Genomic DNA, 15,532 nt, shown 5'->3' on the forward strand with positions numbered 1-15,532 from the left:
GTATATGCGTGTGTATGTGTGTGAGTGTGTGTGAGTGTATATGCATGTGTGTGTGCGTGTGTGTTTCAGTGCAGGTGCTCATGTGAGAAGCAGGGATGTCCTGAGGCTGACGGTCTGGTGAGGTCAGCAGTGAGAGGCGGGTTTATGCTAAGGAGCTCAGTGGAGCCCTTTTTAAAGAGACGCTGACACTCTGGTTCAGTCTCTTCGGCAATTCGGCAGGGTCCCCTGGATTTGAGAGGAACGAAAACTTTTTTGAGGAGAAGAGCAGAAAAACTCAGGCCCAGGATGCGGAATTGTCTGCTGGTGCTGGTGGCGGCTGTCCTCGCCGTGGTCTCAGCTCACCGCGAACGTAAGTCTGTCCAACAGCCTCTGTCCAGCCCGACCCTGGACAGGGGGTTCCTCGTGCTACTGTACTGCCTCTTTGTTTGTCTCTGCAAACATGGTTTAGCCAATTTCTGCTTTTTATCTTGCTAAGGTTTAATGTTTTTAGTATAAGTTTACAGAAATGTTGAATCAAAAGAGAAAAATAGAACTAAGCTGTAAAGTGAATATCTCAAAGCTCCTTAAACATGATTGGGAGTTTTAAGTTTTTCTTATAAAAGCAGGGACTGGTTGCTTGTCTCATATCTCCAGACACTGCCGGTAAAGTTCTCTCTTTGAGAGACATGGCTATGTATCAGCCACGTGGTTTTTCAAACCTATACCCCTGTTATTGGATTAAAAAAATGTGACTTTTTCATGCACCCGTTTGTTAAAAGATTATTCAGAATTATTGTCCTAAATAAGAAGAAGCAAATACAGGGTTGTCTTTTGATTGTAAATGCAGCTGCAAGCATTTGATAACGGGGACATTAGAGACAACTGTCATTAGAATCCTAAAGCTCTGTTTTACTGTTATTCAGTTTTTAATGGAAGATTCACAAAACACATTAAAAGCTTTAATTTTTTTTTCCCTAAGGAGCAAGATTATCTGCATCCCATAAGAACTCCAGTGCAAATTCTAAATCTGTCTGAAATTCAAGAATAATATCCACCCGTAGACTTCCCTTTGCTCATTTTGTACTTGCTTGCAAATTTTCAGTTGCATAGTGTTTGTACTAACAGCCATTCTTCCAAGCCTCTGTGGCCTGATATTCCAGGATTTCTCGTTTTCTTCTGTCTGCAAGTCTCGGTAGAGAATCCCCGCTTTAAAATAACGTTGATCAAACACGCGGAACGGCGCCCAGACAGCTCATGTCAATAACGCAATATTAAAAGCAGTACAGAATGGCAAAAAGGTGCATGAACAGCCGTGATGATGATGGCAGCAGCTGCTGTGATTGAGTGATTTTTGGAGAACAGGCTCTTCTTTGCCCCCTTTGCCCTGTGCAGTATAGGTTGTTAATCTGCGCCACACCCTGGTTTGTACTGTGAGAGAAAATCTCTGAGCTTTTATTGGGTTCAGCTGAGACTAGTGTGAATGAATGTATAAGGGCTGATAATACATCAGCAGTTCAAGACAAACCAACAAACAGCCTCTGGCAGTCACTGGCCTTATCTGTTCTTTTCCAACATCCCTCATCCCTGTTGACTGAACCATGTCTGTGACATCCGGCCATCCATTTTTTAAGCACTTTATCCAGAACTGGGCTGCAGGGGGAGCTGGAGCCTATCCCAGCGAGCATCGGGCACAAGGCGGGGTACATCCTGGATGGGACGCCTGTCCATCGTGGGACACAAACAGAGGCACAGACACGCACACACTCACACCAGGACCGGTTTACCCAATGGCCAATTGACCTACCAGTATGTCTCTGCACTGCGGGAGGAACTGTAGCACCCAGAGGAAACCCACACAAACGCAGGGAGAACATGCAGACTCCACACAGACAGCACCCCAGGTCTGGAATTGAACCCAGGGCCCCAGCACTGTGAGGCGGCTGTGCTCACCACCATGCCGTCCGTAGCACATCAGGCCAAACTTTCCAAACTCAAGTTCATATTCAAATTCAAACATCTGTATTGGCATGGCCAGTAAGTTCCAGTGTTGCCAAAGGATATACACTCAATACCACATCTACATACACTTATAATGCAAATAGATCATAGGACATCTACATACTTACACATAACACTCTCCATCTGTCCCAGTAGGGGTGCAGGAATGCTTGGCCTGAGGTCAGCAGGAGTGTGTGAAGTGATTGGAATAAACCTGGCACGGCACAGGGAAGGGACACAGGCCAGAGGGACTCGGACCCAGGGCATTCATTGGGCTGCTTTTCGCCATCTATTCTTTAACAGAAGCAATGAAGGCTAACAGTTCATAACCAACACCTGCTGGAGAAAGCGTACGTTTGTAAAAGCAGTGACTTTTAATAGTGACTATTTCAGAGTGACTAGTTCCCCTGCAGATGCTAAAAAAGAGTAGGTCTACTACAGCCCTGATCCAGCAGAGCACCAGTCAAGCAGGATTTCATTAAATCTCGCATTTCTAGAGACGTGAAACAACTTAATTGCAATTAATTAAGCAGGGGGTATAAGCAGGTAGTGTTTGCACAGAAATTGATGTGCAATCCTTGTTCCCGTACTGGAGATGGTTTAGAAATGTGGATGCCTGGCTTTCCTGCGCTCATCAGAGCATAGGCCGAGCCCAGATGTAGCTGGTTCGAGTCTGAGCCTATGCGCTGATCTGACTGAGACTGAGGCTCGCCAGTCGACAGTGCCCTGCGGCAGGGGGGCAGGACCAGGGTGCCCCCGAAGGCCAGCCGGCTGTGATGTCTGCCCCCCCCCCCCCCAGGCGCCGCTCGCTGGTGCCCTCACTGGGAATTCGGATCAGAAGAGGGAAGGGTGGAGTAACAGGAGAGGGCAGGCACAGCGACGAGCCAAGCTTGGGAACTAACTTCCAGTTCGTTTTTGCCAGGATAACAAAGAAAAACAGAGAATAATCCGTATTTTAAAAATGAAATAAAAACTGCTATCGCTCCCCCTGTCAAGTAAGTGACCCTGGTTGTCTGCACTCTGAGTGTCAGCCGAGGGGTAAGGCAGCAAAATTATTTCCTGCTGGCAACTTCAGAAAGATATTTTACTTCAGTTTGAATTATTCGGTACCTCTGGAGTAAACGCGTGCGTATAAAAGGCTCTGGGTCTTACAGGACTCACGGAGCTCTGCTCTGGGAGCTGCGCACAGGCAGTTAAGGTTTATGGAAAAGGGCGCGATTTCAGGGATCAAAACTTCGACCCAGACAGCCTCTTCCTAAACCAAATCAGTTTTGCTTTTCTTAGCCATTAAGAATACAAGAGGGATCTTGTGTCCTTTAACAGGGCGTAGCTTGAGAGTTCAGAAGCAATTAGCAAATTACTATAACATCAGTGAGCATGGCTAATTAATTTAGTCCTGGGTTTCTTTCCAGAACTAAATATCCAAGTGAAGCCTGCCAGACTGAGTTCCATTATACACAACAAAAAGATTTCAATACCATTCTAGAGAACCGTGCCCTGAATATTTTAGCAAAGTAACAAACTAGTGGCTATAAAAAAACAAAGTATAACACCAAGATCATTGTTCACATGTGCTGATCTACAGGGACAAAGAATTCTCCTGCCTGCTCCCTTGCAGCCAAGTGGTTCTTAAGTTTGGCTTTGTTTTTGCAGCTGTAGGTTTGCTGGGATTGTTATTTTTCATAAGAAACTCCAACAAGGTGACGCTCTAAAGTCACTGACTGCACTGAGCCCTCAGCTGCTAACCAGCCGCTATCCCACAATCCATCTCTGCAAGAATTACCCAGACACCATCATGGCAGGCCTGTCCACACTGCAGATACTCCTCACTGGGGTGTTCAGGGTGGGTTAAATTAACTAAGACCTGTAGTTTAGCCCAGGATACGAGAAGGATGAATAAGACATCTGAGTCCTATTTAACCAAATGCCATCGCTACTGTCCTGTAACTGTGCCCTCTGTGTGCTGCCCTGTGAAATGCACCATAGATTCTGAATGCAAGCACTCAGCTGTAGAGACACCATCACTAGTACACTACAGATGAGCACAGCACAGCCCTTTTTACAGAAACCGTTAATGGTCTAATGTCTAGTTTAATTAGCATTAAGAATATTAAGCGAGACGGGGACAACCAGCTGATTTTCGGCCTCAATGGAAGGAGAGGTACGTCCAGAGATACCTCTCTGCTCTCTGTCTCTGGGCTGTGTGGACAAAAACCCAGCCCATCCCAGAGATCGCGGGGCCTGGAGTTCGAAAGGCTCGCTCCTTCCCAGAGCCGGGCTGCTGGATTAGGGCTTTAGCGGAGGCTCATCTGACAGTCACATGAAAGGGATTGAGGGGGATTGAGGGGGCCATGTGACTCAGTGCCTGGAACCCCCCTGCTCCTCCTCCTGCTCCTCAGGGCAAGCAGCTGAGCGCAGGACTGATCATGTGAAGAAACGTGGGGTCACAGCAGGGGTTGGGGAGCTGGGTGGAGGGGTGGGGGGCGAATAGGGAGGCTTTGAGCAGCAGTCTTCATTCTGGATATCCAGTGCTTTAGGCAAAAGAGCTTGGAGGAGAATGGGGCTCTACAGCGCGCCCAGTCAAGCACAGAGCCTGGCCCGGCCCTCACTAACAGGGAGATCCACACGTCTGGCAACCCAGGATCTGACCAGTGAGAAAAATGCCCTTTTGTTAGATATTTTCTTAAAACGATTAGGAAACTAAAAACCTTCAAAAATGTGAAGCTGGTTCAATTAAGCTCAAGCGCAATAAGCACTAGGAGACTCTCCTATTCTGAAGGCTGGAGAGCTGCCCAGATTCCTGTGAGCTGCTGTTCCTAGAAAACACAGGTCCATTGGCTTTTCCGAGTTTTATACCAGCCGGGGTTCAGAGACTTGAGCTGCTGTCCTACCTGCAGGACTCCACCTCTTCTAGATCCGTGCATCCGAGGAAGGGTGAGCTCTTCTGCAGTTGTCATCCCAGCTGGGAGCAAGATCCAAGTTAAAAGATCCAAACTGAAGAAAAGGCAGACAGCAGGTGTGCAATTCAGCTCTGAATCCACTTTTCAGCACTGCCGTTGTGACGAAGTCCGTGAGCAAAACCTGTTTTGTTTATGGTCTCAGGAAATCCAGCGGAAAAGAAAAGACTTTCCCTGCTGGTCAAAGGGGTGAGTTAGGGGTTTGTCTGGAGAATAGTTTAGTTAGTTTCATTTTTAGAGTCCAATCCGTGTGTGTCTTCCACCAGATCTGAGAGGTTTCCCAGTTAACTGCTACCTGAACTTATCCCTGCATAAAGGATGAGAGCAGAGGCTCTTTAATAACATGACTGTCTTCTCTCTCAAGCACCGAGGGGTTCCGAAGGCTTCATCCGGTACCGCTCCTGGAACTCCAGAATGTATCCGATGTGGAAACAGGGAGACCATCACAGCAGAAACTGCTGGACAGGTGGGAGCACAGCGCATGTATCTGATTTCAAAGAACTCATGTTCGCATCACAATAAAGCATGTCTTTCTTTCTCTTTCCACTAACTCAGCAGTATAAAAGAGAACATTCGTGCTCTAGGGACAGATATGCGCATTCAATAAATCGGGCTTTGCTTTTAACCTGTCTTCTTTTGAGCTTTCAAATTCAAATTTCATTTGCGAGAGCTTTACTGGCATGACTGATGAGTTCCAGTGTTACAGAAAGCGCATCTCTGTCTCTGTTTCTCCCTGCTGACGGTGGAGCACAGCCTGTCCTCTCTGGGCAGCCAGATCTATGTGTGTCCAGTTTCTATGGCCAGGCTGTGGTCACTGAGCCTGTCCTCTCTGGGCAGCCAGATCTATCTGTGTCCAGTTTCTATGGCCAGGCTGTGATCACTGAGCCTGTCCTCTCTGGACAGCCAGGTCTGCCTGTGTCCAGTTTCTATGGCCAGGCTGTGTGAGCCTCTCCTCTCTGGACAGCCAGGTCTGCCTGTGTCCAGTTTCTATGGCCAGGCTGTGATCACTGAGCCTGTCCTCTCTGGGCAGCCAGCTCTGCCTGTGTCCAGTTTCTATGGCCAGGCTGTGTGAGCCTCTCCTCTCTGGACAGCCAGATCTATCTGTGTCCAGTTTCTATGGCCAGGCTGTGGTCACTGAGCCTACACTTTGTCAGGGTGTGTAGGATCAGACTGTGCGCTCTGTTGAGATAACATGTGACATCCCTTCCTCTGCATGGTCCAGTTCTCCTCCAACTGAAGCTCAGAGTCATATCTTTGGGGAGCTCCGCACTCACTCAGTTTGCTCTGTCGCCAGGCGGAGACGTGACCTTCAACATCATTAACGACAGCCCGACCCTGACTGGAGCCAAGGTCTCCTTCAACATCGAGATCCGCTTCCCAGGCAACCAGACCGTGCTGCCGGATGGCCAGGTCGTGTGGGCTGAGAACTGCACAATCAATGGTGAGCTCTTCCCCGCTCTGCGGCTCGCGCCCCCTGCAATACTGTTCGTACCTCAGGACCTGGGCGTGTCTGTGTGGGTGTGACTCGCCCAGGCATATGTGGGCGTGTCTGTATGTGGGTGTATCTGCATGGGTGTGTCCATACATGGGCATGTCCATGTGTGGGCGTGTCTGTATGTGGGTGTGGCTGTGCCTGGACAGGCGTGGGGGCGTGTCTATAAATGGGCATGTCCATCTATGGGCGTGACTATATATGGGCATGTCTGTATGCAGGCGTGACTTGCACAAGCATGTGTGGGTGTGTCTGTATGTGGGCATGTCTGTGTGTGGCAGCAGTGTGATAATTCGCAGGGGAAGCAAATAAGTGTTGCGCTGTGCCATTTCCTGTCCTTTTCCATGCCCAGTCTGTCATTTGCAGTCACAGCTAAGTCTTCCAGGAAAAGCGGCTTAGCTCATAAACAGCAAATACCGGGGAAACAAAGTAGTGTTGCACTGTGCTGTGTTTTCTGGCGACGAATAAGTAGGGATGTGCAGCAGTGCAAGAATGATAAACATCCAGAGATCAAACGCAGTTAGAAAATGTCCTTTTTCTGTGTTGTCTAGTGTGCAGAGGCCAGCAGGAACACTGTTGGTCAGAAATGGAACATGCAGGAGAGCATGAGTTAAATAAAACACTTCCCTTTTCTGCACTCTGTCTGTTTAGGGACTCACTTCCGGAAAGGAGAGGCTGTGTATCCAGACCATAATTCCTCGGAGGTATGGAACGGTACCTTTCCAGATGGGACCCCCTTTCCCAGGAACTCCAACAAGAAGCCCAGATTCGTGTTTGTGTGGAAGACTTGGGGTAAGAAATCTGACCCAGCCCTACAGCTCAACCCCTCCACAACCTCAGACCATCAATTCTGCAGATACCGTCTGTCGCAGTCGCTGGACATGATTGTCATGTCGCACTGTTGTGTTGGGCCTCTGCTGGAAATCCAGTCTCTCCTGGATGATAATAAATGCTTGAATGCAATCGGATAATAAAGTTTGAATTGAAATATTGGGTCTGGAGGAGAAGACATTTAAAGGGGTGGAACTGTGGAGGTCAAGTGGACATTTCAAAGCTTCGCACTTGAGCCACAGGTAGCATACACATCCAATCAATCCCATTCATTTCCTTGACGTACATTTGCAGAGTTGGGGAGAACAATATAATTTACTTGCAGTCCACTTATTTTTCAAAGTCTAGTAGGTTTTTCTTTGCTTGTAAAATATCACGTTGTGCGCAAGTGAGGCAGCTGTCTGATGATTGTGCTCCTCTGCGTACCGCTGGAAGATGCCCATGTGTCTGTGTCTATGTCCCAGGACGGTACTGGCAGGTAGCTGGCGGCCCCTCTTCCTCCCTCACCATCGGCACAGGCAATGTTCCCCTGGGCTCCTACAACATGGAGGTGGTGATCTTCCACTGCCGCGGCAAGGACAAGTTCATACCCCTGGGGTACGCCTCCAGCCAGTTCTCCATCACAGGTAAGGGTCCGAGCGCCCAGCCGCGGAGCAGTCAGCCTGGATACAGGCCAGTCCGGGTGATCTTCCCATTGTAAGAAGTCAGCAGGTCAGCAGAAACCTTCTGTGGCTCTTGCACATCGAGACATTCCACAGTGTCTCAGTGCCACAGGGCCTGTGCCACTGGACACCCTGCTCACCAGCTGGGCATGACCACCCTTTGCCTTGAGTGAAGTGCTGACCAGTGATTGTCCAGCTGCCCCTGCAACGTCTTTAAACCACAATGAGAAAGGGAAAGAGAGATTTATATTTGATACTAAAAATCGGTGAATCCATGAAGTGATGTACTGTACTTTGTTTCACCGGACAGGAAGATGCTTAAGCAAGGTCTTACATACAGCTGAGGCCCTTAGTGACCTAATAGAGAGCTTGAGCCAGCAGCTATATCGCCTTGCAACAACTGGCAGCCCACTAAAGCTCAGCAGGTGTGAGCCTGGTCCGTACCTGGATGGGAGACCTCCTGGGAAAAACTAAGGCTGCTGCTGGAAGAGGTGTTAGTGGGGCCAGCAGGGGGCGCTCACCCTACAGTCTGTGTGGGTCCTAAAGCCCCGGACACTATTCTGCAAAAAAAGGTGCCATCCTTCAGATGGATGTAAAACCGAGGTCCTGACTCTCTGTGGTCATTAGAATATCCCGGTGTGTTTTTCGAAAAGAGTAGGGGTGTTACCCTGCTGTCCTGGCCTTTACCAATCATGGCCTCCTAATGATCCCCATCTCTGAACTGGCTTCATCACTCCGTTCTCCTCCCCACTGAGAGCTGGTGTGTGGGGAGCAGACTGGCACATTCTGGCTGCCCTCGTATCATCCAGGTGAGGGTTACACATTGGTGGTGGTAGTGGGATTCCCCATGACCTGTAAAGTACTTTGAGTGGAGTGCCCTATAGAAGTGTAAGGATGAATTATTATTTGACGCTGGGCTGTGGTCCCAGTGGAGTTTCCAGTCAGTACGCCTGAACGATGGGACCTGCTGACGATCGCCTCCTGTCTCCGGCAGATCAGATCCCGTTTGCCGTGTCCCTGTCCCAGATGAATGATCTGAACCAGTCCGACAGCAGCTTCATCCAGAACCGGGCCATCGCCTTCACCGTCACCCTGCACGACCCCAGCCAGTACCTGCAGGCCGCCGACATCTCCTTCAACTGGGACTTCGGCGATAACAGCGGCGCCCTGATCTCCCGCGAGCTCACGGTCACCCACACCTACCTCACGCCCGGCTCCTTCCAGCCGCAGGTGGTCCTGCAGGCCACCATCCCCAACGTGGGCTGCGGCACCACGGCGGCACCCACCTCCTCTCCACAGGGGGGCTCCACCGGTGAGCTGGGGGGGGATGTGTCACGGTGTTGTAGGGCGTCTCCTTCTCCTTCCAATTCATTGAGAGGTTTTTCCACCATTTTCATCTCTTGTAAAAGTAGGAGCTGGTCTAGAAGAAAGCAAACAGCAGCTGGCATCACTGCAGAGACAGCAAGAGGAACAGAGATTTAAACTGCTTTGAAAACATTTGGAACATCGGAGAAGCTAGCAGATGAGAGAGCGCCAGTGCTTTGTTGCTTGTCACTCAGACTATTTTATGTTTTGAGGAAGATAGACTTCACAAGGCAACATGGCGTCCCACTGGCACACGAATCTAATCAAGCTTTTTTCCCCAGGCATCTGCTGCAACAACATGGCTGAGCAGCTTGTTCCAGACACCCACAACCCTTAGTGCAAAGGAGAGAATCCTAACCTTGGTCCTGCTTATATTCAGTGCTGATTTTTCATTTGTGTCCTCTGCAGTTTCCTCATGGATCCCATAGTTTTACGAGGTTTAAATTAAAAAAGGTCATGAAGGAGAACAAGTCATGTATAATTCCATGCTCAAAATTGGAAAGAAGAGACACAACATTTCGGGTGTCGAGCCCTAATTCTAACCCCTCCTCCTGTCCTCTCCTCTTTGTCTCACCAGCCCCAGCTGACCCATCGGCTTCTCCAGCTGCTGTGACAGTTAACTCGCCCACTGCAGTCAACATTGATCTGGCTGTGCCTGTCTCCCCCGGCGACGACATCGCCCTGGCTGCATCTGCGCAACCGGCAGAAACACCAGCGGAGGGAGAAGCAGCTGCCTCAGCTGCCCCAGCTGCCACTCCGGTCGTTTCAGCAGCTGCGCCGTCTGCACAGGACCCAACTCTTCCAGCTGCCTCGGCTGCTACAGCTGCACCAACTGCTCCAGCAAACACAGTCCTGCTCGAGGGCACAGTGGCCCTGACTGCCTCAGTGGAGGCGGGAGCCTCTGTCACACCTGCAGCCGCAGGAGAGGCAGTCCAGACAGCGAGCCCGGAGATGGCAGGTGAGACTGGGTGGCATTACTGACAGCATCTCCACTCCGCGTGCTTTTCAGTGTCTACCTGAGGAGATTCTGTTACAGGTGTTGCACAGGCATTTGCTAAGCCAGATATTTTAAAAAGCCCCTGACTGAAGGTATCTCAGTGCTATAATGGTTGGGGGAACTGAGGCTATTATCAGCACAACACAGATGAACATGCCCATTGCAATTGGCTTCAGAGCACTACGTGGCACTTTGCTTCCTCTACACCCTTTATAAGCAAGTATGATCAGGCTGTGTCATTGCCGAGGTGTGTAGACACTGTGGCACACAGCCAGGATCAGAGGGACGATTCCAACAGCTGTGCAGCAGGTATGACTGGCGACCAGCTGCTCCTCTGATCGCGCACTGCAATGACCACCCTGTCACTCCTCAGTTGCCCCGGCTGCCTCCACCACAGTGCTGGCAGAGGGGGGGATCCAGGCAGTGACTGCCACGGGGGCGGAAGACGTGGTTGTGGTGGTGGCCAAGCGCCAGGCTCCAGAGACTCCCGCCAACGGCTGCTTCATCTACCGCTACGGCTCCTTCTCCACCAGCGTGGACGTCATCCGTGAGTTAGGGGCTGGGGCTCTGTGAGCCAACTGTTCTCTTCACTATAACACACTGATCTCAGCTATACTGATACTATAACACACTGATCTCTGCTGTACCAATACAATAACACAATGATCTCTGCTGTACCTATAGTATAACACACTGATTTCTGCTGTACCAATCCTTTAACATGCTGATCTTTGCTGTACCGATAATATAACACACAGAACTCTGCTCTATCAATCCCATAACATGCTGATCTCTGCTGTATCAGTACTATAAGACATTGATCTCAGCTGTACCAACACTATAACACACTGATCATGGCTATACCAACACTATAACACACTGATCTCGGCTGTACCAACACTATAACACACTGATCTCGGCTGTACCAATACCATAATAGTCCAGTCTCCCCTATATCCAGTACTACACTATTAACTCCATTCTCAGACTGCTCTAGACCGTCATCGCCTCTCAACAACAAGAACACCCCCATTGTCGGCTCTCTCCCACTAAACTTTCCATTCTCAGATGTCCAAACTGAACTTACAAAGACCTGAAAGGACAGTGTTACAGCTCAGCATCTTCCCCCATGAAGGCTTTCCATGGTACAAGCTAACAAGACATGGGCAAGATTGATGAGGCACACAGAGCACTGGGCAGCAGAGAGGTGTATAGTCAAGCACGGGTGCAAACTGACTGCTAGCCTACACATTTAACATGCTTCGGCCTATACATTGTTTGCGCTCCCCCAGTAACTGAGTGTTACCCTGAGCTGTCCCTGGAGCAAACTGACCTGGCTGTGTTTCTCCTTTCCCAGAGGGCATTGAGAGCGTGAATATTGTGGAGGTGGCCAATGTGGTCCTGGAGACAGAGGAGGAGCAGAACGCTGTGGACCTCACTGTCACCTGCCAGGGGAGGTGAGGACGTGCCTGGGAGCCTCTCTGAGCTCTTCCTGAGAGTCTCTGCTGTCCCCTGTGTGTCTTCTGCTCCCCGGTGTGTCTCCTGTTCCCCAGTTCTCCTTTGTTCCCAGTGTTTCCTGTTCCCCAGTTTTCCTTTGTTCCCAGTGTCTCCTGTTCCCCAGTGTCTCTCCTTTGTTCCCAGTGTTTCCTGTTCCCCATTGTCTCTTCTATGTTCCTAGTGTCTCCTGTTCCCCAGTATCTCCTTTGTTCCCCACTGTCTCTCCTGTTCCCCACTGTCTCTCCTGTTTCTCAGTGTCTCCTGTCCCCAGTGTCTCTCCTGTACCCCAGTGTCTCTCCTGTACCCCAGTGTCTCTCCTGTTTCTCAGTGTAGGAGGTACCACTTCTCAAACCTTGCCTTCATTGCAAGCAGAACCAGTTGTAAAAAATTTCAGTGCCCCTTTTTATGTGAACAGATCTGGGGCTGCCAGTTACCAGCCAGACTGACTCACTAGTTTAACTTTTGGAGGAGATGAAGGAAGTCCAGAGAGACGGACTTCCTGTGTCCCACTCCTCCCCTAGACACCCACCTTTCTTTGACCTGCGATCCCAGCACGCACTGGGCGTCCTACAGAGGTGGTCTCAGTTAGCGCTGGCAGTGCCCACCCTCCCAGAGCGCTGCACCGAGGAAGCCTGGCATTGGACAGTGGCAGGCGCCCTCCAGGCAGGCAGGTGGAGGCCAGGCTCGGGCCTCTCTGCAGGGAGACCGACGCCGTGGCCCTCAGCCCGCGGTGCGTGTGGTCTCGACAGGGCGGCACTCCCTCTCACGCCTCGCCCCTTCTCTCCGTCTCTCCGACCCCTCCAGCCTGCCCAACGAGGTCTGCATGGTGGTGTCCGACGCGGACTGCGCCACGCCCGTGCAGACGGTGTGCAGCGCCGTGCAGCAGCTGCCGGAGTGCCAGCTGATCCTGCGCCAGTTCTTCAACGACACCGGCGTCTTCTGCATCAACGTGACCTTGACCAACAACGTCAGCCTGGCCGCCACCAGCGCCCGCGTCAGCGTCACCACAGGTGCGTGGGGAGGGCGCCCCCTGCAGGCCTGACGTGGGAGGCCCCGGGAGAGCTCTAACTTTGATCCAGCCTGCCGCGGCATCACCCTCGTAAGAGCGTGAGAGAGGCGACAGATGAGAGCAGGTCCGTCTTGCCTGACTTGGTTGCACTGAACAGGCTTTGAAGTAGGTACTGGGTTCAAGCAGGGAGCTGCGTCAGCATGCGCAGGCTGCAAAGGAACAAGTAAAGGTTTATTCCCTGCTGAAAAGAGAAGAAAGGAAACACAATGTTTCGGCTGTGGAACCTTCTTCGGGCGCGTCAAGTGTGTCAGTTTGTCACACCTGAAGTGGATCCACAGCCGAAACGCTGTGTTTCTTTTCAGCGTGGAATAAACCTTTACGTGTTCCCGAACAGGCTTTGTTTTCCACAGACTTCCTGCCTGCCTCGCCAATTCACCATCACCCTCCTGCAGAGTATCTCCCAGGCACTGCTGTTACCAGCTCCACCTGTCCCTTAAATCTTTACCGAAGACCAGCAGCTGTTGACTGCTGTCTGCACCAGAAGGATGCTGTTGTAGGGATGCAAGCAGTCACAGTGTAGTCCAGTGCAGGCTTGAGATGAGTTTAATTGTGCCGAAAAAGGAAATTTCCAGAGAACGCTGAAAAAGACACACAAGGGGCATTTCCCACAGTGCCCTGAATCACAAAGGTGTTACAGAGGGTTTTACAGTCCAGCTACTATGAACAGGTGTTCGAGTCACCATTACCAAAAATGCTTCTACTTCGGGCCCAGTGCCTATTCTTGATAATGTTGATAACAGCAGCAGACTGAATGAAGAAATCACTCAAGCCAGATCAGAAGAAATGACCCCAGGCCAGAGTCAGGTTTCTACATTGTCTCAGAAAAAAAAAGATTTAATATCAGAGGCATTAGGTATTTCTTTTAAACTAAGGAACTGGTATCCCTGCCCCCCACTGGCGACACTGACGCTGCCCAGCTTCGTTACCCACCAGAGGGCACAGCTGTGCCAGCTCCCCGACAGGAGTGCTCCAGATATCCGTGAACAGAGACCGCTGTGGGTTTCGTGGAGCCCAGCAATGACCGGGACTTGTGTTTCGGTTGCAGGTTCGAGCTCTTCCACTGCTGGCACGGTGGCCATGGCGCTGGGGATCCTAACAGTCGCCTGTGCGGTGGCGGCAGTAGCTGTGACCTACAGGTGAGCACAACCACAGCATCCCACACCCCAGTGTGCTGTGCTGGATCGCTACCCAGCATGCCGTCCACCACTCACACCACCCCATCGCGCCCACGCCAGCCTCAGACCCGGTGTCTTCCTCTCTCCCCAGCAGGCGCACCAAGCAGTACCAGCCACTGAGGGAGGACCCCGCGGGCAGCTCCTCGGGCAGCTCCTCGGGCAGCCCCAGAAGGTCCTCGTTTCCCATGCTGCTGTGGAACCTGCTGGGCCGCCAGACGGCCGGAGAGAGCAGCCCACTGCTGCAGGGCCGGGTGGTCTGAACCGGATCGGAGCCATAACCCCACCACCCTCTCACCCTCACACGCACACACACGTACACACTTGACATTCAGCACCTCTGTAAGTTTAATTTGAAAATCTGCAGCTCTTCAGACATCTATTCATGACAGGCAATGTCTGGGAATACTGCACCAACAATAAGCCAAGATTTAAAAATACCTTAGCACATCTGCTGTTTTGACAAAGTAAATCGGTTACACCTTCAAACATAAGGGACACTGGCTTTATATAAACCGTCCGCTGCCTGTGTGGAACTGTAATCATTTTCTCCGAAAAGTGAACAATTATTAAATTTCTGTGGGGGTTGTTGCCTCTCGAGGGAAAGATCATTGTTGTGTGTTTTTTAAATAAACAGTTCAAAGCCATTTTCTTCTGTACGGCATAATAACACCTGTCCTGTTGCCATTGTCTCTTCAGTCCGTCTCTGAGGTAAATACTGATGCCTTGATCTGCAGTGCGGTTGTAATCTTACGCGTATGTCCTTTCTCCGGTGTTCAGTAGACAAACTAGCCGCTGCGAACTGAAGTCGTGTCCAGAAGATGCTCTAATAAACCTTGATCTTACACCCCGTGGCGTTTCCCCTCAAACAGGGTTTGTAGCAGAAAATAGAACAACGGCAGTTTAAAAACGTTAAAATAAGAAAAACACAAAAGTGTTCAGATTACAAAAGCATCGAACCTGGGTGTAACGGGACATCACCTCCGAAACTTAAGCCCAAACCTTGCCGCTCGTCCTTACAGGCTCGCCACTGGGCCACTCATGCCTGTTAATTACACTCACCTCGAGTTTAAGTGGCAGAGACGCTCCAGTTGCGCATTTGAGTTTGACAAAAAGGCTGTGAATTTAACCCTGTAAAGTAGTAATAGCTTATTTCGGCCGCAAGAGGGCGGGGTTCGCTGGGGAAAAAAGCAGCCACCTCACGTGACGACGGGCGCAGCACAGCAGGAGCGAGACTGGCAGAGCATTGTGGGAATCTGCGCGCACTGGTATAAGAAAAAGCAAACATGCTGGAAACGTTCACTCTGAAATTCGTTTTTTTTTAATTCAAGTAATTGTTAAAGTGTCTCTAACACATACCTTGGAATCACAAGTTCTGCGGCTGAGCTTCGGAAACCGTATCGGAAACGTCGTTCACACCAGCTGGTTTCTGAATAAACGTTTATTCCAAATACAAGCATGTTTAGTTATTCTTGAGTGGTTTTTCTCGGTGTGTATTGACAGCTGGTTACAC

General features: G+C 50.5%; 1 protein-coding gene across 2 annotated transcripts; it reads left to right on the forward strand.

Annotated features, from left to right (window-relative positions):
* The first annotated feature begins 187 nt into the window (after positions 1 to 187).
* On the forward strand, positions 188 to 14,666 carry pmela (premelanosome protein a). 2 transcript variants are annotated; one of them, XM_015344037.2, is made up of 12 exons: positions 188 to 349; positions 5,299 to 5,400; positions 6,229 to 6,375; positions 7,078 to 7,218; positions 7,722 to 7,883; positions 8,914 to 9,231; positions 9,862 to 10,242; positions 10,655 to 10,828; positions 11,639 to 11,738; positions 12,583 to 12,788; positions 13,893 to 13,983; positions 14,114 to 14,666. In XM_015344037.2, exons 1-12 carry the CDS (start codon positions 286 to 288, stop codon positions 14,280 to 14,282), a joined length of 2,055 nt encoding a protein of 684 aa, XP_015199523.2. In that variant the 5' UTR covers positions 188 to 285; the 3' UTR covers positions 14,283 to 14,666. The 2 variants fall into 2 exon arrangements, with proteins under 2 accessions (XP_015199523.2, XP_015199524.2); XM_015344038.2 differs by having other exon boundaries at positions 14,117 to 14,666.
* The last annotated feature ends 866 nt before the right edge of the window (positions 14,667 to 15,532 follow it).

Source organism: Lepisosteus oculatus, chromosome 1 (genome assembly GCF_040954835.1).
Source record: "Lepisosteus oculatus isolate fLepOcu1 chromosome 1, fLepOcu1.hap2, whole genome shotgun sequence".
In the NCBI taxonomy this organism is placed as follows: Eukaryota; Metazoa; Chordata; class Actinopteri; order Semionotiformes; family Lepisosteidae; genus Lepisosteus; species Lepisosteus oculatus.

Coding starts and splice junctions, on each gene's coding strand:
- pmela (XM_015344037.2), top strand. CDS start 286: ATGCGGAATTGTCTGCTGGTGCTGGTGGCGGCTGTCCTCGCCGTGGTC. Junction 7,219..7,721: donor GTTTGTGTGGAAGACTTGGG/GTAAGAAATCTG, acceptor TCTATGTCCCAG/GACGGTACTGGCAGGTAGCT. Junction 11,739..12,582: donor ACTGTCACCTGCCAGGGGAG/GTGAGGACGTGC, acceptor CGACCCCTCCAG/CCTGCCCAACGAGGTCTGCA.